Genomic DNA, 26,514 nt, shown 5'->3' on the forward strand with positions numbered 1-26,514 from the left:
TGATATCAAAAATGCTGTTTCTGAAGCAAAACCAAGAAATGTGAATGAATTGTGGAATGTTGTTAAAGAATCATGGAGTGGAATAACAGCTGAGAGGTGCCACAAGTTGGTTGACTCCATGCCACACAGATGTCAAGCAGTTTTAAAAAACTGTGGTCATACAACTAAATATTAGTTTAGTGATTCACAGGATTGCTAAATCCCAGAAAAAAAAAATGTTTGTACAAAATAGTTTTGAGTTTGTACAGTCAAAGGTAGACACTGCTATTTTTTTGAACACACCCCTTTCAACTAATTCAACTAATTGCCCAATTGCACAGCCTTAAGAGCGTGCATATCATGAATGCTGGGTCTTGTTTGTTTTCTGACAATCTACTGAACCTACTGGTAACTTGTTTGCCACGTAGCAATAAAAAATATACTAAAAACCTTGATTATTCTGGTTAGTCACATTGTACTGCTATTATTTTGAACAATACTGTGTATATATATATATATATATATATATATATATATATATATATATATATATATATATATATATATATAATAAATAAATCTTAGGGTAAAATATCAGTACATTGTGCTTGACAGCTTTTGTGAGATCTGCCCTGTGTCAAGCAAGTGTGTGAGAGAAAGTTTATTTTCTGCATTTGCTAGCAAAGTGTCTTAGATTTGTTCTGAAACAATCAAAATGCATCGTTTACTTATCGCAGTAAGCCTGGATATTTGTGATACTGGTGAAATGCATCTCTCTCTTGCTTTGTGATGGCAGAATCAGAGCTGTTATTCACCTGTACTCTGCAGAAATCAATCTGACATCCCTTTTAATTTTAATTTTTCTGATATTGTCGGAGACTTCTTCTGATTGTGGTTTACACCGGCCAAGTGAATGTTAAAATGCTGTGTTTTCCTGCACATCTTACCTCAGCCTCTCTGTATCATCAGTGGAAATATTTTGACTGCGCGGTCATTAGTTAGTTACTATAAGAAAGACACAGTGGCTTTCTTAGATTTTTAATACTGTGTAATTGTAAGGCTCACTTTCATTTAAAGGTCTGGGAAATTCTGGGCAAAGTCCAGAAGAAATCCACCATATTCCCAGCTGGTACTTGAAAACTAGAACCAATACAACAGCACATGTTTTTATGATAATCTTTAATCTCTTTTCTTTATGTAACGTCATATGAGACTGATGGGGTATCAGGTTTGCTGAAGCTTATTCCAAGAGGAGATCCTGTCTAGATCTCACTTTATTGTAAATAACAAACTGCAATCTTCTTTTTTTAAACTGCTATTATTTATTTGTAGCCACACAATCTGACCTCAGACTCTGGTGTTGTGATGGACTCTGTTTGCTCTGTCACAACAAGAGCTGAATCCTTTTGATAATTAGTTCATAAATGGTTTTATCTGTAGTATGGAATTGATTTGTAGCTGGTGACTAGAATTAACAGTGCTTAAACTAAGCTGAGAATAATTTTGATGCACCAGTTTTCATTTTTGGCCTAAAATAGTGATTTCAAAGTATGATTTATCTCCATGACTGCATGAAGTTCAGGTTTGTTCGTGTTTTGACGGGGAGCGACTGAGCGGTCAGGCTTCACAGTGTTTGGGGAAAGCGTCTAGTCTTTGCCAAATGAAAGCATCATATATTGTGTGTTTAGCAGTTTTGTATATTTGGCATGATCCTCAAACTTTCAGAAACCCAGTGGATTGATAAATGCACATTTGTATCACTTCTTGCAGCAAAGCCGAACTGGTTTGTTTTCAAGCACTGCGTGTGTTTGAGCACAGGTTGAATGTTACAGTGGTTGGTTAGTTAACTCAAAACTAACGGCATCACTGCTCCACAAGAGTGTTTTTCTGTTTGGAGGCTGATTTGTCGCTCAGAATAACCTGAAATGGTTTTAGTATGTTATTTCATGGAAGTATTAGATGTTGGAATAGTTGGATATAGTGTTGAAAACTTGAAGTTTTCAGTTTAAATAATGTGAACGGTTTCTTTCTCTGTAATAAGATTGTATTATATCTCCGTTTATGCCATTATTGTATATTCCTTTATCTTTTCAATATATTATTGTACCGTTTCTTCCTTTATTTAAAGTGAGAACAAGATGCATAACTTGTTTTGAATCTATACAAATCTACCTCAGGGTGTGTTGAGATGTTTTAAATGGACATTGCTAACCAAATACTGTCCATTTAAGTGTGTGTGTGTGTGTGTGTGTGTGTGTGTATGAGAAAGAGAGAGCGAGAGAGAGCGTGAAAGTGAATGTGTGACTTAGGTTTATTTTTTCTAGGTTTAATGTATTTAATTAGGGACGTGTGATAGTTTTGCAATCTAGCTGCACTGTTTAAATTCAGTTTTGGTCAAATGTGTGTGTGAATTTGTAGATAACATTTAGACCAACTGACAGGAGAAGTGCATCTGTAATATAGTTTTTTTTTTTTTCTTCTGTAATGTACTCTGAGATTAACTCAAGAAAATGTAAATTATTTCTTGTTTGGTTTTAATTAATGAAGAGGATAATCAGTGTTTTATTATAATTATTCTAATTTTTTTTGTTGCTCGCTGATGCTCAGGGCTCCAGATGCTGCACAGATATGAAGCTCTGCTTGTGTTCAGTTTGTGTGTCCTTCAGTCATCTTGTGTTATCATTCAGGACTGTTTGTTCCTGTGACCAAAGAATGTAGCCACATTAAATATAGCAAACAAATAGCGTGGATCTCGGATGGAGTTTTCTCTGCTTTGATCCATGTTGAGTGGTTTCACAGAGAATGCTTTCGTTTTCAGTTCATTGTCACAAAGCATGCAAAGAATGATATGCCCAAAAATGTGTATTAGTGTTAACTTTGACAACTGCTTTCTGGTGAATAAATATCTTTTTATGATCATGCTGTTATTGTTTCTTTCACACTTGGTGTGGTGTTTTGGTACATTTACTAAAGGAAAAATGTAGATGAGTTTGTTTCTTGACCAGATTTGGAGAAATGTAGCATTGAATCACTAGCTCAACAGTGGATCCTATGCAGTGAATGGGTGCCGTCAGAATGAAAGTCCAAACAGCTGATAAAAACATCACAATAATCCACACCACTCCAGTCCATCATTTAATGTTTTAATTCAAATGAGTCCTCTACCCCTAATGTTGCTTTTTTTTGTCTGAATCAGGAGAGAAATATGCACAGATCAAACACCATGTACAAGCCAGAACAGTTGTGGATGGTTTTTTATTTGAAAGGACAACAGGAGATGGACATGGAGGTGTTATTATGAGCTCATAGAAGGAACATTTAAAGGATAATAAGACAAGACACTTCTTCCTCGGCTGGGATCGTTTAGAGCCCTGCATTTAAATTGCATTTTGGAAGTTCAAACTTGAAGTCACTGTAGAAATCCAGTATACGAGGATGATTACTGAAATGTTTTCCTCAAAAAAAAAAAAAAAAAAAAACCTTCCTCACTACAACCACTGGAGTATTGTTATGAATCTGGTCCTTGGCATGGCGTCCGATTGCCATTACATTGACTTTCCCATTACACAGAGTGTAACATGTAACCCCGCACTACATTTCCCATGTTCCATTTCAATGATTACACTTTCACCTGTAGCCAATCACACACACTATACATACCAGGCTTTACCCCAGTGTGGGGCTGAGTATTGTTTGTTTATCGCTGGGTTAAAGATAGCTACATTACAGAGCCATCCCTGTGTTTCCTAAGTCTAGTTTAGTCCTGCTTGTTGCCTGATTCTTCTGTTTTCTGAGCCTAGCCTGTTTGCCTCGTCCTGCCTGCTCTCTGCCTGCCTTGGGCTTTAGCCTGTCTTGGATTATCCCTTTGCCATGTCGGCTCAGGCTTGTTTGCACCTCCCCTAAACTATTTTTCTCTGTTTGTGTATTACCCATTTTCCTTGACCAATGCATTACTTTCGGGGTCGATTGACCCATGCCTGTCTCTGGATAACTCTTTTGTGTAGCCTTTGCTGTACCTGTTATTGACTGTTGACCTATGTCTGTTTTGACCACGTCTTTAAATAAAGCTCTGCAGATGGTTCCTCACGCCTCTCGTCTCAGCCTCCCCTTTACCAAGGTAAACTGAACACTGATTATGATTGCTTTTATTAAACAACAGCAATACTACAGAAACACTGTTATATGCAATATATGTCATGCTGGAGGCAATGCATGGAAGAAGATTATAAATATAGAGTTCCTTACCTAAAATAATTATATATATATATATATATATATATATATATATATATATATATATATATATATATATATATATATATGTATGTGTGTGTGTGTGTGTGTGTGTGTGTGTGTGTGTGTGTAATTAATTTTTGGTCATAACGCTTTCTCTTAATGTGGTAAACCTCACTTATGTAGTAATCTTTTATTGCAAATGTAATAATGTGTAGGGGTAATAAAATGTCCCTTTCACCTTTTGAGCACAGACCTGACAAAGACATGAAAATACAATGGTTGCAGACATTGGTTGTGGAGTTTCTTGTCTATGGCTTACCACTGAAATTCGGAGTCTACAGTATGAATGAAATATACTTTTATATTTTTTATATATCACCAACTATTTTGCTCATATTTACCAATTGTGCTATATATAATATTAGGGTGCTATATATATATATATATATATGGTATCTCACAAAATTGAGTAAACCGCTCAAATTTCAGCAACCATATTGGTATATCTATATATATATATATATATATATATATATATATATATATATATATATATATATATATATATATATGTGTATAGATCTATATATATAGATCTATATATATAGATGTCACCAAAGCAGGCAGAAAGAACATTAGATCTGGCTACAGCAGGAAGTGCAGTGGTAGAGCCAGTCTGTTAAAGGACGATCAATGACATAGAGTTGGGTGGAAGCTAGCATGGGTAGATACGGGACGCTGGAGCCCTCCTGAGGTGTCATGGACTTAAAACTGATGCTCATCTGACGACCGGCTGTAACTACCAACCCTTGTACAGTTGAGAGATGTAGACAAGCCTTGACCTGACCCAGGGAGAAGGACGGCGCTTGAAAGGAGGAGAGAAGGAGAAAGTTCTCTCCTCCAGTTGGTGCCGGGCCAAGTACCTGTAAAACTGTACCAGTTGTGATCGTCCCATCATATTTTGCATACATTTTTTTTTAATACATTTATTGAATAATAATTTTTAATAAACAACAGCCATCATAAAAGTTGCTTGTCAATTCAGGTGGCACTCTGATATTCAACACAGAATTTACATAAACATGGTGAGATTTTACCAAAACTATTTGCTCTGAAACAAATAATAGATTAATGAGACCAAGACTAAAAATAATAATAAAAAAAAAAAAAATAATAATTTACAGGAGTTTGAAATGCTCATAAAGGCTGCATTTATTTGATCAAAAATGCAGGAAAAATATTATATTGTGAAATTGTATTACTATGTAAACTAAAGTTTTTCTATTTTAATATAAATGGAAATATAATTTATTCTTGTGAATAAATCAGTGTTATGTGAATTTTTTGAACCTGTGATACTTTTTTTTCATGATTCTTTGAAAAAATATTGTAGATTCCAAAAAAAATAAAAAAAAATAATAATAATAATAATAAAATAAAAATTGTGGCAGCACAACTGTTGCCAACATTGATAATTCTAATAATAAATCTGTATATTAGAATGATTTCTTAAGGATCATGTTACACTTTATACAGATTATATTTTAAAGGATATCAAAAAAGAAACCTTTAGATCTATCAGACTGCGCCCTCTAGAGTTTAATGCCAGAACTTTATATTATATATACATTTAGTCAAGCCAGTTAAAAAGATGGCGTGTTTTTAGCCTTTTCTTAATTGTCGCTCATCCAGGAGCGAACAGTTAATGCAAAAGTGTGAAAGTGATTTTGTGCCTCTTTGTGATGGATGATAAAGCAACGTTCACTTGCAGAACACGAGCTTCTAGAAGCACAAACACCTGAAGTAATAAATTTAGGTAAGAGCCGGTGGTGGTTTGTGTGTGTGTGTGTATCTATCTATCTATCTATCTATCTATCTATCTATATATATATATATATATATATATATATATATATATATATATATATATATATCTATCTATCTATCTATCTATTCCAGGCCAGCCGGTACCACCCCTTCTGCCCCTTGATTATCTGTTTTTCTGCACGAATATCGTTCTACACTTAGAGCTGCTGAAAAGGTGTGGTGTAAATCCAGCGCATATCTCATACACATCCTTCTCTTCACTCTCTGAGGCAGAAGCCTTTCTAATCATCCTCCTACCTGTCCGCTTGATCCTATTCCATCTCATCTCCTTCAAGCCATTTCTCCTGCAGTTGTACCTGCACTCACTAACATCATTAACACATCCCTTCACACTGGTGTTTTCCCCTCTTCATTTAGACAGGCTCGTATAACTCCATGACTTAAGAAACCCACCTTCAACCCTTCTTCCTTTCAAAAACACTTGAACGAGCTGTGTTCGAACAAGTTTCTACATTTCTCACACAGAACAACCTCCTTGACAGCAACCAATCTGGCTTCAGAAGTGGATATTTAACTGAGACTGCCTTGCTCTCAGTTGTTGAAGCTCTAAGACTGGCAAGAGCGGAATCCAAATCTTCAGGACTTATACTGCTTGATCTGTCCACTGCTTTTGACACGGTTAACCACCAGATCCTTCTGTCAACACTACTGACAAAGGGCATCTCAGGAACCACACTTCTATGGTTTGAGTCTTACCTATCAGATAGGTCCTTCAAAGTATCTTGGAGAGGTGAAGAGTCCAAGTCACAACATCTGACTACTGGGGTGCCTCAAGGCTCAGTTCTTGGACCACTTCTCTTCTCTGTCTACATAGCATCATTAGGTTCTGTCATTCAGAAACATGGCTTTTCATACCACTGCTATGCTGATGACACTCAACTCTACCTCTCATTTCATCCTGATGATCCGGCTGTAGCTACTCGCAACTCAGCTTGTCTAACAGACATTTCTTCCTGGATGAAGGACCATCACCTTCAACTCAACCTTGCTAAGAGAGAACTGCTTGTGGTTCCAGCAAACCCATCGTTTCATCACAATTTCATCATCAAGTTAGGCACATCAGCCATAACTCCTTCAAAACATGCAGAAACCTCGGAGTTATGATTGATGATAAGCTGATTTAATCAGACCTAATTTGCTAAAAGTGTCCGATCCTGCAGATTTGCTTTATTCAACATCAGTAAGATCAGGCCCTTTCTTTCGGAAGATGCTGCACAACTCCTTGTTCAAGCTCTTGTTCTGTCCAGACTGGACTATTGCAATGCTCTCTTGGCAGGCCGTCCAAAATCCAGAATGCAGCAGCAAGATTAATTTCTAATGAGCCGAAAAAAATACACGTCACACCTCTGTTTATCAATTTGCACTGGATTCCAATAGCTCCTCACATAAAATTCAAGGAATTGACGTTTGCCTACAAAACTACCACTGGATCTGCACCCATTTACCTAAATTAATTGCTTCAGGCTTATGTGCCACTTTTACGTCACTTTTACAGTATTTATTAATTAATTAAATGTTCCCTCCTGGTGGAATGTCCTGCCCAACTCAATCCAAGCAGCTGAGTCCTTAGCCATCTTCAAGAATCGGCTTTATTTGACCCTCTAACTTTAGCATTCACCTTATTTGAGCACTCACTCAAATCTAACAACTAATCTTTTTGTATTCTATCCATTTTACACAATAATAAATAAAAGAACTCTAACACTAGCTTGCTCTATTCTATCTTTTTTCCTTTTATTTACTATAGTATTTAAAAGTCCAACTATGTGTACTTTGTTAACCTAACAATATATATAACACTTATATATCATTGCTCTTTTTATTGTTTTTGATTGCTTCCGCTGTTCTCATTTGTAAGTCACTTTGGATAAAAGCGTCAGCTAAATGAATAAATGTAATTGTAATGCAAATATGTGTGTGTACATTTGTTACAATGTTGGTTTTTATTTTTATTTTTATTTTTAATTATCATTTTTTCACCTGTCCCTGAGTATTCTTAATATTACTGGCCTATATAGCCTACATTAAACCCATTTAATGCAGGCTATAAAGGCCAGTAATATTAAGAAGTGTAAGAAATATTCAGAAATTTTCAGTCATTGTCCACAGATTCTTTTGTCTTCCTTTTTTTTTTTTTTTTTTGCATAACAGTGATGACCAATACGAATTCATATAAATGATGTAGATTAATTAAAATAATTGGGACTAGTAGTCTCTTTCTGAAGCTGCAGTTACCATGGTAGATTTTGTTCGGCAGTGTGTGTGTGTGTGTGAGTGTGTGTGAGTGTGTGTGAGTGAGAGAGGGCGGTGTTTCTCACTTTCTCTACGCTGCCCAATTTTATAAGACAGGCGAAGGGTGCGCGCAAAAGGAATCTTCTACGCGAGTGCGCGCACGGGCACGCGCTCACAGCTGTCTGGGAGAAAAAGAGAAAGCGAGAGAGGAGAGGAGCGTTTGCGACGGCCTCGCGCTTATAATGGCTGCCGGGAAAAGCAGAGCAAAGGGAAATCAGCTACATTGGGAATAACGTCGTGCACAGGTAAATGCTGCTCTCGTGCGTGCGTGCGTGTGTGTTTGTGTGTAGCAGAACTCTTTGTCCGAGCATGTGTGTGTCGTGCTGTTGCGCAGGTGCATGCTGTCGCTGGATACGTTTTGTCACGAAACACACCTTTAACTGTTACTGTCACAGCAACATATGAACATCGAGCATATCTGCTCTCGTGTGCTGAGCTGCTGCAGTGTGTAAAATAAGGCTTGTGTACAGCTGGAGAGGAGAGCACAGCGGCGCTCGGGCAGAAACAGACAAAACCGACAGGCCTTTTACACAACACAGGCACAGGACTGCGTTACAAACACGACACGACCGTGTTCATGCGATTTCTGCTTTCACTGTCCTCACACAGAGAGTTGAACACTGAGTGTGCAATGCTAGCTTTGCCCTTTGATCGTTGTTTCCTCGGGCACACACACACGTGTTTGTCAGTGCTGTCGCATTTGTTTACGTTACCATTTGCGTTTTAAAATGTATCTGATCTCTTCGGTACAAAACGAGACCTTTTCCTAAAGAAACATCTCATTTAGAACAATTATAATGCTATGTTTTTGTGCATGCACGAGTAATGTAAATTTAGTGGAATTTAACTGAATGATTAAAAAAAAATATAATAATAATTCTGAATGGAGAAAGTGGAGTTTTGTAGCATCATCGGATGTTTATTATTATTATAATTTCAATCGAATGCATTCTAGGCAATGATAACGTCCTTTTCACTTACTTGTAATAAAATGTAATCTAAGTAGGAAGTCATGGTTAACTATGGCTATTGGCTATTTAAAAAGGGGCGTGGTCTTTATATATGCCCCGCCCTAGTCTTGTTTCAGTAGGAAACAAGTCAACACAAGAAAGAGATTTGCACACGTGTTATAGGGTTTTTATACAGTCTATGATTACAGGTATATTAGAGTAGTAACAAATACAATCAAATATTTGTATTAGTTCAATTTGAAAATAAAATGGACCTCGCTGTATCCAAAATAAAAAAAAAAAAATAAAATAAATAAATAAAAGTTTGGTCAAATCCCAAGCTTAAATATTTTTAAAGGTTCATTAGTAAAGTCTGACACACAAATGGACTATTGAAAGAGAATTTGTGGTGAAATGTGTGGAGTTAATGGACTATGAGACACTTTCAGATGAAAATAAGCTTTTAAATAAAAGTTCCTGTAGCTCAATTGGTAGAGCATTGCGCAAGGTTGGGGGTTCGATTCCCCGGGAACACATTATAGGTAAAAATTTATAGCCCGAATGCACTGTAAGTCGCTTTGGATAAAAGCGTCTGCTAAATGCACAAATTTAATTTTAATAAAAATAAAATCTTTTTTTAATATCCTTTTTATAGAGACAAATATCCTCAAGCTGTTTCAAAAACCAAATGTAATTACAATAGCAAAGCACAAGGTCCCGTTATACATATTAAATGGATAAAAAGTTGACTTTTTTTTTTAAGTGGTGTGAATGTAAAATCCTAACACTACTGTTAAGAGTTCACAAGGCGTGCTCTAAGAGGACATTATTACGGATCGCATGACACACAAATATTGTTTGTTATTCCAAACAAGTTCTTGGAAACCTCTTTTAGAAAGACTGTTATGCAGCAAATAAGTGAGATAAAGCCCACTCTTGCATTATCTTGAAGAGCCAGACTATTGACGAGTGGATTTCATTATGTAGCTAGCGTCTGGCCAAACACCACCCACCAGACAGAAAGCAGCTGATATCTGACCCACAGGAACGCAAGCAACAAGGGTTGTTGTTTTATATCAAATTTGAAAACCGGAACTGCCACGATATTTGGCTGGTGTACCCCAAGTTTCACCTTGTTCAAATAATGTAAATGGAAAATGATTAGAGGTAACCCATTGGCTACATTTGGTGATGCTTTACTACTCATTACCTCAAACAAAACTGAATGTCTTTCAAATAATAATGTTTGTAAATGATGTGACTAGTCTCATGCTATTAAAGCTTTTTCTTTACCGAGAGACTGAAAAACCCTTGACTGAAGCAGTGCAGCGGTCAGCCAGTGCAAGTTGAATTGGCAGCTCTTGTCATTTTAGAGTAGTGTATGTATCGGACAGTCTGTCTGAGACTGAGACTAATTGTTATATAACAAGTGATGTTAAGAGAAACCTGATACAACCGCTTGCTGCTCTAATGGGCCACAGCAGGTTTGTGTTTCCTGTTATACAGTTGAAATCAACATTGCAGATCGATCCATAGTGGTGATGAGCTCTGTGTGCTTAATAACTCTCTGCTTTCATTGTCATCCCTGCTTTGGAATAAAATGAAATTCTTTGCTGATATAAAAATTGTTAGGTTAAGTTATTAAGTTAGGTTTTCCATTAAAAGTCTTCAAGTACTACAGTGACTCCAGTCCTGGATGCTTGTGTTTTGGCCACACAGGTGATGAAGAAGAGGATGGTGAGCAGTCAAGCCAAGTACGAGCTGATCCAGGAGGTGGGCCGGGGCAGCTACGGTGTGGTTTACGAGGCAGCTGTACGGCAGACCGGTGCTCGCGTGGCTGTGAAGAAGATCCGCTGTCACTCGCCGGAGAACGTGGAGCTGGCCCTGAGGGAGTTTTGGGCCCTGAGCAGCATCCAGAGCCAGCATCCCAACGTCATCCACCTGGAGGAATGCATTCTCCAGAGAGACGGTCTCGCCCAGAGGATGAGCCACGGCTCCAGCTCCTCGCTCTATCTGGAAGTATGTGTCCAACCTGCAAATACAGCCAACACACAGCCCTTCAAGTTTAGGGTTACGTTAGCTTTAGTGTTGTCACAGTACCAAAATTTCAGTATTCGGTACCAATACTAGTGAAAATCCATGGTTCTCGGTACCAGTTTCGGTACCAAAGCAAAACACAAAAATATGCTAAAAAAAAAAAAACTTTTTATCACAAAAATTAAAACCAATGCCATTCTTTATACTTATTTGCAATTGTGTTTAACATTTTTCTACAAGTTATTTAATTATGAAAAACAGTAAACAAGTTTCACCCATATTTAATTGTCTTTTAATTTATGAAATTTAAACACATTTGATTTTTGGTAAATAAAGGGGATTTGTTATTAAAATTAAAACATGGAGGAAATAATTTGGTGATTTATTTCTTTAAAAAAAAATAAAGTTTTATTTTTCAACAGTAGTTGCAGTATCACATACATTTTACTAAATAATAGTAATATTTCTAGCACAATGCCTTTATGTAAAAATGAACTTTTAATGAATGCATATTTGTCATTTTAACTGAACTAAAGACTGGTGGTGATGCTTAAGATATTTTTGGTCATTGAGGGTTTCTGTAAAAAAAAAAAAAAATAGATTATATGAATTATTATTAAAAGATAATACTGCTACTAATTCTACTACCATACTAACAATATACAATGCACTATGAATTGATGAGCTGCTGGGTTCATGAATATTAATCACGTTGTATGCGTTCGGTCAAACTGATTTGCTGAAATCAAAACAGGGACGGTAATAGATGAACGCCAGCCAATGAAATTGCCATTTGCGCATTAGCTCCGCCCACTACCAGAGAAACCGGCATATCTTCTTGTTCGAAAAATATGAATAATTCTAAATGAACTCCATTATTTTGACAGGAGAAGACAACAAAGAATATAGTTTACATGTAGCGTGTCGATTCGGCGTGATAAGACTATCGCTCTCTCTCTCTCTTTGCATGTGTGAGAAAGCGACCATTAGTCGTGCGCCTTCACAAAGAGTTTACAGAGCGTCAAATACAGGTACGTCCATTGAGATGAACTGAAAAGTTCAGATCGCTTGATGGAGAGAGAACTCTGAAGCTCAGATGCTGAAATTAATGCAAGCGTCACGCGCTTCACAGGGTTGCCGCAGTCACTTTGAATAAAGTATAAGTAGAATAAAAACTTTGATATAAAAAGTAACTTAGTTACTTTACAGATTACTTGATTTTAAAAGTAACTAATTACTTTACAAGTTACTTTATTAGTTACAATCAGCAGCTGCCGACAACATAAAAATGACAACCAGTTTTGCCAACACTCACTTTATTGAAAGTGTATTTTTAACGGTAACATCCACAATCTATCTCCTGACAAAGTTGAACTTAAAAACTATTTCCTGAAAAAAATACATGTTTTTACAAAAAATAAAGGCAGTCTTTCTTGACTTAACATTAATACTTGTTTTTTTTTAAAAAAATATCGAAGTCCAGTTTTTGTGTGTGACTTGCTCTATAAATTTGACTGTGCAGTGCTGCGAATCCAAATGATTTTTCAAATTCGATGTAGTGTTTTTGTAGCTAGATAACACATTGTCGCCGCCAGCACAAAGTGTACAACGGACCCTAATGTTGTCGTTTAGCTGACACAAACATCTCTCACCTCCCTTCATTGTTTACGTTTGTGTCGCTGCGTGGCACGTACACATGACGTGAACTTGCATACTGAAAACGTGACTTGTCGCATAAGTGACTTCACTCCCCGAGATGCAAGAAGAAATAAATATATCTTTTTATTAAGGAATAGTTTCATTTTCATGACTGGATTTTGAAATTCCGTCCTCGTTTTCTTCTTCGCTGAAATCATAGCACTGTATGCGTACAAGAACTGGGTTTGAACGTGACCACGGTACTACCGGTACTTAAAGAAACACATTTACATTTTTTTTAGTACCGACTTGGTACCGAAGTACCGGGTCTTTTGACAACACTACAGAAGAGAAATCAAAGAACTTGGTGGCAAATTGGGATGTAAAACGATTAATCGCAATCAGTCACATGAAAACATTTTTTTACACAATGTGTGACACTGGACCTCAAAACTAGTCATACGTCGCACGGGTATATTTGTAGCAATAGCCAACAGTATACATGTATGGGTCAAAATTTAAACTTTTTTTTTTTTAATGCCAAAAATAATTATATATTAATATCAAAACTTAATTTTTGTTTAGTAATATGCATTGCTAAGAACTTCATTTTGACAACTTAAAAGGCAATTTCCTCAATATTTAGATTTTTTGGAAACATTTGCTGATGAAAATGTAAATTAAAGGGACACTTCCACCCCAAAATGAAAACTTTTGTCATTAATCACTTACCCCCATGTTGTTCCAAACCCGTAAAAGCTTTGTTCCTCAACACAATTTAAGATATTTTGGATGAAAAATGGGAGAATTAAGACTGTCCCATAGACTGCCCAGTAAAATAGAGTGCCAGCGTCCAGAAGACGTCTTCAGAATAGTCCATCTGACATCAGTGGTTCAGCCAAATATATATTTTTATTTTTTTTATGAGAAGGAAACAAAAATACAGACTTCATTCAATAATCGGTGTCCTCTGTGTCTCTCAGCACTACCATAGCACCATTCTTGAAAATGAGCTGAACCCAGACAGCACACACTCTTGTGTCAGCCGTGCCACTAGGATACTTTTTCTGCGTGTATTTATGCTGTGATTTGGAAGAAAACTGCACATCCTCATGGTGCGTCTGACACTGAAGAGCGTAATCTGCCTGCGTTCATTTGTTTTCTTCACACACAAAAAGTATTCTCATCGCTTCATAGCATTACAGTTGAACCACTGATGTCAGGTGCACTATCCTGACGATGTCTTTCATACTTCTCTGGACCCTGACAGTGTATTCGTAATTAGTAATCTATGGGACAGTCACAAAAGACAAACGAAGCTTTAACAGTTTGGAATCATCCCCCAAGGGATTAATGACAAAAGTTTCATTTTGGGGTGGAGTATCCGTTTAAATTTAAATCATTTGTTATCTGCACATTAGTGCTGTGCCTTCGATATCCGGTCAGGAAACAGGAAGTGGCTAAAGGAAGAAATGCCACTTAAAGTAATTTTTGGTTTATTAATAGAGATGAGGAAATCATTGGTGGATTTTGGAGATGAGATTTTAAAATATTGTGCCCCATTTTGGAAGCATTCTAAATAATAATAATAATAATAATAATAATAATAATAATAAAAACGGAGATAGGAACATTTATTTTCTCTGCAATGCTATCACTGCTATATGAAAAATATGAAATGATTAATTGTGGGGAGTTATATTGGGAATAGAAGTTTTAAATGAAAATTTAGCTAAATAACATTTACTCTTGTAAATTTTTAAGGAAAGCTGAATGATTTGGTGAAAGACTTGGCAGATCAGGGTGTTCACACTGTATCCTCTTCCCAAAAACCAAACCAAACCTCTTTCAGTTACTGTAAAGTGAACAGTTTAAAAGAAAATCTTTCCAAGTTTTTATGCATTCCCGTTAGGTTGTCCATTCAAAATAATAATAATTAATCTTTTGCATTCTGATTATGTAAAAACAAGAAATATATTGTTATAATGTTGCAAAATAAAAACCAGGCTTTTATTATGTCAGTTTTCCAGCAAATAAATAATAATAATAATATCTTGAGCTGCATGCATGTAAATAAAGACTGTGCCGTGCATATCATTATTTAAACAAATCACAGATTTTTTAATTAGATAATCCCAGTAAGCCAGGTTTATTCTGGTATTTTGTGCAGCCCTGTTTGCTATACTGTTGATGAAGTGTAGCTATAGAGCTTCATTTAGCATTGTTTTAGCATTTAGCATTGTTGCAGTAGTGCCAAGCGTCTTGTCAGTAATTGGAAACGGAAAATGAAATGGTCCCTTGCACTCAAAATCACACAGTACATTGTAATTGCTGATTCTTTGGGAAGTTCCCAGGATGCATTACGACATCACTATCATTTTGGGTTAAGGATTATGTCCACCAGACACTGACCAGGCATGTTTCTTAAGACTATATGCACTGTAAGCACAGCCCTTGAGTAGTGTAATTGACAGATTCAATAAATAAATACCTGGTTATTGAATAAAGCTATCATAGTCTTCCCAAAGCAGTGCAGATTTGACTGTTCTGACTGTCAGCAAGGTGAAGAACACCACACTAAAACAGTTGTCACATGCATCCTGATGAAAAAAAAGCAAAAAAAAATCGCCTTCCTAATGGACTAGATTGCTGTTGGCTGGCTATTCTGATGCAGCAGGAATACAAACTACTCTTGACTACTGTACAAGGCACTGTAATATAACTGGGTGATTATAGTATTGTCATTTCATCTGTTCAAGTCACTTGAAGATGTGAGGATGTTATTCCTGGCCTTTGAGATGAGTTTGGTTAGCGCTCTCGCTGCTATAATTATAAGCCTGCGGAGGGCTGTTTGTCTGCTGACCTGTGTGCAAAGCATCTTCTGTCAACACATGACACAGGAAGCCTGCTTCAGATTTGCACAGATACCCTGAAAAATGTATCTCAGTGTGCTTAAACCTAGGCTAATATCTTTTTAACATAACCACTTACACTCATTTGTAAAGCAATACTTCACACATATAAGAGTTTAGCACTCTTTTTAACCTTTAAAGTCAGTTTAACCGTTTTTTCATAGCCATTGTTGCTTGAATGTTGCAGCTGTTTAGCAACAGACAACCAGTCAAAAACTAAATGCTTGGCTCCTTAAAAATCTTTGCACTTTCACATAGACTTTAACATGTAGTCTTAGGTAAATGTTATAAATGCACCCGGTTGATGAGCAGGTTTTGACACTTTGTTATAAAAAAAAAAAAAAAAAAAAATATAATGCATTTGGTAAATTAACCTTAAGGGATTTTGCATTAAGAATGCAGTTCGGTTAATGATTTCGCTGAATCTAAAGAAAACCGTTTTATGTTTGAGAGCTTTTTTAGAGAGCAGTGCTAATCTTGAAACGCGAATCCCATGTGGAGGGCATCAGAGGAAGGATGTGGTTTATTTGTACGAACACATGACATGCAGCAGCAGCAGCACACATCTTCTCTTTGGACAGTGTTGTTGTTGCTGTGCTTCAGATGAGATCGACTCTGATTGGTTCCCTGTGCAGACAGTTGGTTCAGCGTTTATAGGTTGGTGCTCTGTTTTGCAGTAGCCTGCAATGGTGAGGCAAACCTAAACACAAAGCTGGTTGTGTAATTGCATTACTTGATAGGTGTAGTCTAGATTGCCCTATCATTCAGTCAATGTGATACTTTTCAATCATTCGTATAAGACACCTCTTCTTTATAGCATGTATTAAGCCCTGCCAGCATAGTGGTGAGAAATGAATTATACATATACTTGTACTTTAATTAAATGGTGCAAAGTATAAAAATGTCTCAATCTAATTCAGTTTGGCAATCAAATGTTTTTTTTTTTTTTTGTGTGTGAATTCTACTGTTCAAATTTCCATCTTCCTCCTAAAATCTAAAACTTAGATTACGTAAAGACGCAGTGTATGTCAGGTAAAAGTGGTGACTCCAAGGAAAATGTGCATGGACCGTATTGAGCATTTACTTTTATGACTTATTTTTATGACTAAAATGACTAATTTAGTAACTGTTAGCAGAAACAAAACACAGTGAATGATCCTCTCTTTCTATAATCATAGCATCATTTATCCAGCACAGTTTGTCAGGAGCAGTGTTAATTTCGTTGACTAAATATTTTCGTCATTATTTTCGTCACGAATATATTTTTGCGGACGAAAACGAAACGAAAACTAAAATAGAAGGCACTGATGGAGACTAAAACTATGACTAAATTAATTGACATTATCGTCAACGAATAAAGGACGAGACGAAAATAGACTGTGACGAAAATCAAATCAGCAGACGGGAGAGATGCGAGGAATGAGCAAAAGAACCGCAAAACAGAACAGACTGCATGAGAGAAGAGAACCAATCAGAGCCTGACTTATTGAGACGTGAAGCGAAGGTTTTCAGTTTTTAAACGAGCTCCCGGGAAGTCGGCATTCGAAGAGGTGATGTCTAAAAGAGCGACAAAATGTCCACAGCTCACTTCACGTTTGACGACGAACAAAACAAAACAAAGTGTAAAGCACGCGGAGCGCTCATTCGTGGCAAGAACACAACCAATTTGAAAAGACATTTACAGACGAGCCACCCGGACATTTTCTCAAATGTAATTTCACAACGATGTTCTTTTGTTTATTGAGCTAAGCAAAATTGGAAGACTGCAGTGCGTAGATGTTGTAGCATTAAATATTACGAACTGAAAAGTACTGTAAAATAGCCCCTTCTTCAAGTTAGATGAGAGCACAATACTAATACGTAATATCATGATAAATACATTTGATTAATACTAATGTTTAGTATATTTTATAATGTTCTACTTGTTGACAATATCACAAATATTTCTATATTAGTCATGTGAAACATGAATGTTCACATCCTATCATTATACATACAAATCTAGCAATATTGTAGTATTTAAAACATACAATATTGCTAGACAAATGAATACCTTATAAAATCTTGTTACTTTTTTTATCCATCTAACTGCCAACTTATTAAATATTTACTTTAAATGTATGCACTTATTGTTCAGCTCAGCTGTAAGCTTTAAGGTCCTGGACCTAACGTTATTTTTCTTTTATTGATGGTCAATTGGCAGCTAGTTATTGTTTACATTATCATGACAGTGTTTGTTGCTGCATAAAAGCTTTTGAATCAAAATAAAGACACAGTTGTGTTGAAATAAAGTTGAATTTGTGTTTTATATATTTTGGTTAAGTTTGTTTCCTATACCAGCTGTAAAAAATTGTCTAGTAAATCTGTTATTGATTTTAGTCTAATTTTAGTCGACTAAAATACCAAGCAATTTTAGTCGACTAAAATACCAAGCAATTTTAGTCGACTAAAATAAGACTAAAATTAAAACAAATCAGATGACTAAAACTTGACTAAAACTAAAAAGAATTATAGTCAAAAGACTAAGACTAAAACTAAATTAAAATTTTGTGTCAAAATTAACACTGGTCAGGAGACAGGAGACTTTTACAAAGTTAACAGCAGCATTGACTTTTTTTTGTCATACATCCAACTTAAGAGTGTGTGCAGTGCAACACGGAGGTATAGTAACTAGGAATATACTATATCCAACTATGGCTTCAGCATAACATTCCAGCATCAAACTCAATAGCAAATCACTAAGTTTTGAAAGAGAAATGCTGTCTCTATAAGTGATTGTGTTTTGATTTATGATGATGTGTGATTATAGTGGCATGTGGGTTGTTGTGAGACATTCTAAGATTTCAGCAACAGAGTTTGGCTTCTTTCCCAGAGCTACTTCTGTTTTATCCCACTAAATTTCCTAGAGTATCCCCAGCAAGCAAATAATGCCAGAACAGGATAAAATAACAGGATGTTTGATTTTCCTTTTCATGTAACAGTCATGAATGATTCCTCAAATCATTAGGGTTGGGTATAGATTTTTTTATTTTTTTTATTTTTTTTTTAAGATAACTGTGCCATATCGATACTTTTAAAAAGGTACCGGGGCCTAAACCAATACTTTAAAACGTTTTTTTTTTTTTTTATCCAAAAAAACTATGGATAACATTAACATTCAAAATATATAAAATAAATCCATAGCTTTCACATTCTCCTTGGATGCTCTCATATCCCAAGTTGTGCTTCCCTTACTCTAAGGCTAATGAATGTATTTATCTGGTTATTGTTTAATACAAAACCACACATAATGTTTCTACTGCATCTCTGTCCAATCACTGATATTTAGTTAAAATGAGTGCTGTCTGTCACTGTCTTTAATCAGCTCTGTGAATGACTGTATGCTCATTCCTTATAAAGTAGCAACAGTGTCGTTTGTAAAGTACAGTCTTAGGCGCATTAGTATTTTCACCCCAAAGAAAGGGTTTTAAGCCAGTTATTTAAAAATAAATATTGTCATAAATTGATTAAAATTAATGGCAAAATGAATGTTTGGAAATGTAAATTGATATTTTTTTACTACCACACTGATATAAAAGATTGAAAATAAATATATAAATAAGATATAAATAACTGAAAATACTAACGTGACTAAGACTTTTGCACTGTAGTGTATGTATAAAGGTAAGTATAATTCAATTAGGTATATTTAAATAAGTATAAAGTATAAATTCATATGTGTTAAGGTCTATTTTTGCTGGAGGAAACAGCTGTAGTTTATAGTAGATAGGAAACCGATTGCTTCCTCGTGAACTTTTGGAAACTGTATTTATGACGACATAATTGCACAGATATTCCAACAATGTCGATAAACACCATATTGGCTCCGGGTTTCAGTGCCCAACCCTACAAATCATGCAGTTAGTTGAACTTAACAAAAGTTGGTTATGTAAGTGCAGAGTTTCTGTTAACACATTTCTTGAATTGAGTGACTTCTTTAAAATGAAAGCAATTAAATTGTGTTTGTCAACCGTCAGCCACTCTAATTTCTGGATGACAATAGTAATTGGCCATTAAAAGTCCTTGACCATGGTTATAAATGCGTAAATATATGCAAAATGTGAACCTTTTATGTCAGGGCTCTTTGAATCCAACCCTCGAGGGCCTGTGTCCTGCTGAGTTTAGTTCTTTCCCTAACCTAACACACCTGGACAAGCTAATCTAAGATAAATTTGAGAACAACATGCAATTTACAGACAGGTAGTTTAAACTGAGAATGGTACAAAAGTACCAAACAAGTCTGCAGGACACTAGTTCTCCAGGACTGAAAGTGTCCCATTTTAAACAACTGATTGTAACTTTTTTTTGTTTTTGTGTAAACACTCAGTTGGTGGAGACCTCCCTGAAAGGTGAGATCACATTTGACCCCCGCTGCGCCTACTACCTGTGGTTCGTCATGGACTTCTGCGATGGCGGAGACATGAACGCCTATCTCCTGTCCCGTAAACCCAGCCGCAAGACCAACACCAGCTTCATGCTGCAACTGGGCAGCGCTCTTGCCTTCCTGCATCGCAACCAGATCATCCACCGAGACCTCAAACCCGACAACATTCTCATCTCGCAGGGCAGGACCCCGGCCGGGTCCCCCGAACCCACCCTGAAGGTGGCCGACTTTGGTCTCAGCAAGGTCTGCTCCTGTTCTGGTTTGAACCCCGAAGAACCGGCAAGCGTCAACAAGTGTTTCTTGTCCACAGCTTGTGGGACGGACTTCTACATGGCCCCTGAAGTCTGGGAGGGCCACTACACCGCAAAGGCTGATATTTTTGCTTTGGGGGTCATCATATGGGCCATGGTGGAACGGATTACGTTTGTAGATGTAGAGACTCAGAAGGAGCTCTTAGGGAGCTACGTCCAACAGGGGGAGGATATAGTCCCATTGGGGGAGGCTCTGCTGGAGAACCCCAAGATGGAGCTCCACATTCCGGCTCGGAAGAAGAGCATGAACGCTGGCATGAAGCAACTGATTCGGGAGATGCTCTCCGCCAATCCACAGGAGCGACCCGACGCCGTTGAGCTGGAGCTCAGGTTGGTTCGGATCGCATGCAGGGAACTCGATTGGGATACGTGAAAGGACACCATCTTGGAGATGGGGTAAACTTCTAGGACAATGGGCTTGGAGCTTGAAGTGAGAACATGTTGTTTGACCTTGTCCCAAATGGCACACAGTGTTCTTGTGGTTTTGGCAGTGTCTGTGAAATCCATAAGACTGTAGGAGAGGGATCCCGAACCCTACTCCTGGAGAGATACCATCCTGCAGACTTCAGCTCCAACCCTGCTCCCACACACCTGCCTTTAATTTTTAAGTAGCCCTGCAGACTTTGAGCAGCTGGTTCTGGTGCGTTTGACTGGGGTCGGAGCTCTGCAGGACGGAGCTCTGGAGTTTGAGACACCTGCCATAGGGTTTACCATTTGGGAATTCAGTTTAGGCACAATTTGCTGAGCCCACAATTACCTGTGCTGCAAAGTATAGACTTTGTCGGGGAATACTTCATAGGCTGATGGTGCCGTTTGGGACAGGTCCTTTGGAGTGGGGTTTTTAGTGGGCGATTGCACTGGTTCGTGTTTTTTTTTTTTCTTTATATTCTTACAGTTTAGTACAACAGATTCATTGATTATAAACTGCCTTTGAGATGTAAAAAGCTTATTACTGTCTCACCTGTTCACAACAAATTGGGATTTTCATCAGCGAGAGTCCAAATGAGCTTCAGGGGGGTTTCATTGCTGGAAAAATCCTCAGATATCCACCTTCCATTGACCATAATCCACATCAACCCAGATAAACACACAGGTCCACAGACTTCCCAGAACATTCCAGCACTAAGACATCAGATAGCAAGTAGATTAGGGCTGGGCTATAAAATGTGTTTGTAAAATATTTTGGCTTCATGAAAAATTCACTTGGATGGTGTCTGATTTAATTTCTTTGCTCATGAATTGGAAGAAGGCATGAAAAAGTGATCTACTCCCATGATTTCAATGGATAGAAACTCGTTAGAATCAGAGTTGATATTCCTGTTCAAGTTAACGCCCAGCCCTGATGTAGTTCTAATACAGCACAGCAGAAAGACTCATGGCTTCCATCTTTCTTGGGAGCTCTTTAGTTCTCTATGAGAGCTACTCTCACCACACTCCCGGTGCTAATTCAACTTGTGATGCAAAGTGGAAAACATGCAGAAAATAATGGCTTTTTCTTTTTTACAGCCACTTTGAATTTATGGGCTTTTTACAACAGGATTAATATCTGTTTTCTGTGCTCCACAAACAAAAGGGCTTCAGGGAGTATTTCTATCACTCAATAATAATAAAAAAAAATAATAAAAAATTCTACAAAAACATCAAGGCAATAATTTATATTTTGACAAGATATTCTGAAAATTATTCTGTAATATTTGTCATCCTGCTGAACAGGTGAAATTTGAATAATCTGTCAATTATTACGCATTTTAATAAAAACATGAGTGCCTGGAAGATTAAGTTTCAAGGCACTTCAGACAGTATCTGATAAACTGACACACAAACATATATTCTGTCTTGCTGGACACTGATTTTGGCGCTAAAGGCATCTGTGTGTACTGTGTGTGTCCATTTCGGAGCACCAGGTGTAAAGTGATTCAACATAAACAACAGTCCTGATTTGAGGAGCTATGTTTTCTTCTCTCTGGATTGTTGCTTAATTATATCACATAAGATTCAAAAAGAGGCAAGCTGGCACTTTCAACAAAGAGAGTGTAAAATTTGAAGGAACAGTTACTTTCTTTTATGTACATTTTAATGAGGCATTATTTTATTTTTGCAATCCCATCACCAGAATTCTGGACATGCCAGACAGGTTAATCCTTGATCAACAGGTTTGATTGATTAAATGAATGCGGGAAATGATGCAATTTGTGTAAAACTTTTAGAAAGTGGTATGCAATTTACTTAACTACTTCTGTTTTGAAAAAGTATTTTGAAGAATATGGATGTTCAAATAAGTCCTGGTCACCATTGTCTTAAATTATATATTTTTGGCCATATTATTTAAGTCAGTAGAGACTAACAACTGTTCGGTTAACAAGGTTTTGAACAACATGCATGGGAATAAATATTGGAATTTCTTTATTTTTAGGTGAACTGTCCATTAATAGAATACTGGTGATTTTAATCCTCTGTTAATTGTTTTAAAGTGACATCATTTGTATTTTGTTTGTTGAACGTACCAGCTGCTCTTCTTCTTCATCCATCATCTTCATCTGACTGATCTATGAATTAACTTTAGCATTGACTTGAATTCATCTGGAATAGACCGTGGCATTGTGCTGGAGTGAGTTTACTAGAGAGTTTAGACCTAATGATCCTCATATGAATGCTCCGAACAACCAGCCTCGATTAAACACACGAAACCTCACGCGTTCGCACAGAGAGAGTTACTTACGCACTACAACAAACGCCAGTGCACTAATACATGCAACACCTCTCACCTTCAGGGAGTGTGAACGGATGGAAAGGTTGATGCTAACACACACACACACACACAACCGTAAGCCTCTGTGAGTCGGGGCTCTCACGTCTCTGACACACGATACCAGCGAGCTGAATTTGATCTCCACTTCACTGTGTCATTCTTGTGCCGAATCTCACCGGTAATCCCTTCCGCCACGCTCTCTCCACAGACTAACGCTAAGCCTGTTACGCTCCCGAGGAATTAGGCGAAGAAAGCATTCTCCGGGACAGAAACTGCCATTCAGGTCAACGTTTTGTACGATTTCACAAGCACTTCAGACATGAGCCCTCGTGGCAGCAGTACCTCTGTCCCTTTAAACACAGGACACGTCTTTTTCCTAGGTGACAAGCGAAGGCATTAATATTTAATGCTGTGTGTATCCATACTTTTTTTTTTTTTCCCATCTTGTCAAGTGGGGCATGCTGTAAATGCCAGAACCAGCAAAATTTAATTCCAAGTTCATCCGTCTCCAAGATTTTTTTCCCTCTTTTGTGGAAGCTTCTCTTCCAGCTGTGGTATTATGCTATAATCCACATTATCGCAAGAATAAAGGATAAAAGGATTATGTTCAAACAGCCACTACTTCCTAATCGCCCAAATATTGTTTAATCTTCATTTCCTTTTAGATTAACATAATTTATGCCTTATTTTTAAATCCTCTTGCCCCTACGAGCACTTGATTGGGCCGTGTGTTTCCTGAAGTTCTCAGGGGACAGCGATACATTAGCCGGTGTTGGTTAGAAGTGATTCTTTATCAAGTGTTGCTGTCTGTCAGTATTAATAAGAGAACTTCCTGGATGGGGTCTGTGAAGCCGACAGACAGGTGAATGTCATTGGAGTGTAAGACCGTGGCCCGATGGAAACATTGTGACGAGAAAAACTGCGTTCACATCAGTTGCACGCGTCCCAAACCTGATTTGAGACCGATTCTGTTTTTGGATTAAGAGTGTGAATGGCAAAACTCCCATTTGAGTCTGACACCTTATGTGTTAATATTATTGTATTAGAGGGGAAAATGTATACGTGTGTATGTGTGTGTATGTATGTTTGTGTGTGTCTACATTCTGTCAAACGATTAATCGCATCCAAAAATGTGTGCTGTGTAACGTTTACTGTATTTATGTATATATAAATACATGCACACAGTGTATATTTTGAAAATATTTTCGTGTATTTATATAATACACATGTATACATAAATACACACATGTAAACAATGTTGGTTTTTTTATTATTTGGAGGTGATTAATCACAAGCAGTCGTTTGACAACGCGCACACACACACACATACATGCATACATATGAAATGCAAAGACATTCAGACTTTTTTTTTTAATGTGACTAAATACCTTTTGGATGTTGTGTCATAGCAAAAGGTGTGAAAATGTGTAGATTTATGATTTATGGAAGTGCAACATTTCATATTTCACATGTACTTCGGTTCAAAAGTTTGGGGTCAGAAAGTCAAAAATACAGTAAAAAGTTAATATTGTGAAATCATTACAATTTAATAATATATTTGAGACCTGCTAGTGTCCAGGATCATTCCTCCAGTCTTCAGTGTCACATGACCCTTCAGAAATCGCTCTGATTGGCTGCTCCAGAAACATCTGTGCTGCTTCTGTGGAAACTAATCGCACATTCATAACAGCTCTTATTTTATTTGTATTAATTTAAATCACTTTTGTTTAATGCATCATTGCTTAAAAAAAATGTTCTGACTCCACACTTTTAAACAGATGTGCAATTTCATAAAATAATTGAATATGACGTCTCAAGAAAACAGTAAAGATAGTGTCTGATAGAAACAGAACAACAACCTGATTGGAGCAGAACAGCTTTATCTTGCAATGTGAACCGACTTAAAATCGAACAACTCCAATGTGTTTTATGAGATGTACCTACTTGAACTTGACTCGAGTTTTCCCTTCCTGACTAATAAAAGATGTTGGTCTCAGCAAGCGTCTTTGCTCTTCTGTACATACTGTAGATGAAGGCCTTCTGATGTTTCGGATGATCGCTGGGCTGCTGTTGTGAGTGATTCCAGCCCTTCTGTGTGTTCTTCTGCTCTTTCTCTGTGTCTGCTCGTATACTGTGTGTTCAAACTGGGAGCACAACTGTATTTGAATTTTGTAACAAAGAAGAAGCACTGAGAGGCGTGCTCCCAGATTCCTGACCTGATTTCCCATCAGCTGGGAACCTGCTGGAGATGCACTGTGACTTCAAAAGTGCTTTTATTTCACTCTCATTTCTTTTTCCTCAGACACTTTGTGTGCTTGTGAAGTATTTTGAGAGAAACAGAATTTCATGAGCGGGGGATCTTCTAAGTGAATGTGTAATTTATTGTTGGGGTTGGCTTTATTAATAAAACTTTTACTTGAATCATGTTTTATTGAAGTATTGATTTATTGAGAAATGATTGTGTTTTAAATCTCTGTCTACCAAGTGTTTCTAAAGTGGAAGGTCTGCTGTTAGCTTTTTGCCATTGAGAACAGAAGTTATAGTCTAGTTATAGAGCCACGAATACAGTGAAGACACTGTTTATGCATTAATGAATATTTCAAAATGCAGTATCACAGATAAAACAATGTTCTTCTTCCATTGTAAATAATATTAATATGGATTCTTATATTTGGGTTAAATTTTGCCGTATGAATATTAAGTGTTGTTCTCTGTTTATGTAATGCATTCTACCACATACAGTATTGTTCAAAATAATAGCAGTACAATGTGACTAACCAGAATAATCAAGGTTTTTCGTATATTTTTTTATTGTTACGTGGCAAACAAGTTACCAGTAGGTTCAGTAGATTCTCAGAAAACAAATGAGACCCAGCATTCATGATATGCACGCTCTTAAGGCTGTGCAATTGGGCAATTAGTTGAATTAGTTGAAAGGGGTGTGTTCAAAAAAATAGCAGTGTGGCATTCAATCACTGAGGTCATCAATTTTGTGAAGAAACAGGTGTGAATCAGGTGACCCCTATTTAAGGATGAAGCCAACACTTGTTGAACATGCATTTTAAAGCTGTGGAAAATGGGTCGTTCAAGACATTGTTCA

The 26,514-nt window shown here is 37.0% G+C and overlaps 2 protein-coding genes across 2 annotated transcripts in view; one reads left to right on the forward strand and one right to left on the reverse strand.

Moving 5' to 3' along the window:
- LOC127979288 (uncharacterized) overlaps positions 1 to 26,514 on the reverse strand; it is a 366,522-nt gene that overhangs the window by 28,884 nt on the left and 311,124 nt on the right. The gene's annotated exons all lie outside the window — the stretch shown is intronic.
- On the forward strand, positions 8,364 to 25,410 carry pdik1l (PDLIM1 interacting kinase 1 like). Its single transcript, XM_052584652.1, has 3 exons — positions 8,364 to 8,639; positions 11,064 to 11,363; positions 20,298 to 25,410. The coding sequence occupies exons 2-3, from the start codon at positions 11,067 to 11,069 to the stop codon at positions 21,036 to 21,038; spliced, it is 1,038 nt and encodes a 345-aa protein (XP_052440612.1). The 5' UTR covers positions 8,364 to 8,639; positions 11,064 to 11,066; the 3' UTR covers positions 21,039 to 25,410.

This window comes from Carassius gibelio, chromosome B19 (genome assembly GCF_023724105.1).
Source record: "Carassius gibelio isolate Cgi1373 ecotype wild population from Czech Republic chromosome B19, carGib1.2-hapl.c, whole genome shotgun sequence".
Classification (NCBI taxonomy): Eukaryota; Metazoa; Chordata; class Actinopteri; order Cypriniformes; family Cyprinidae; genus Carassius; species Carassius gibelio.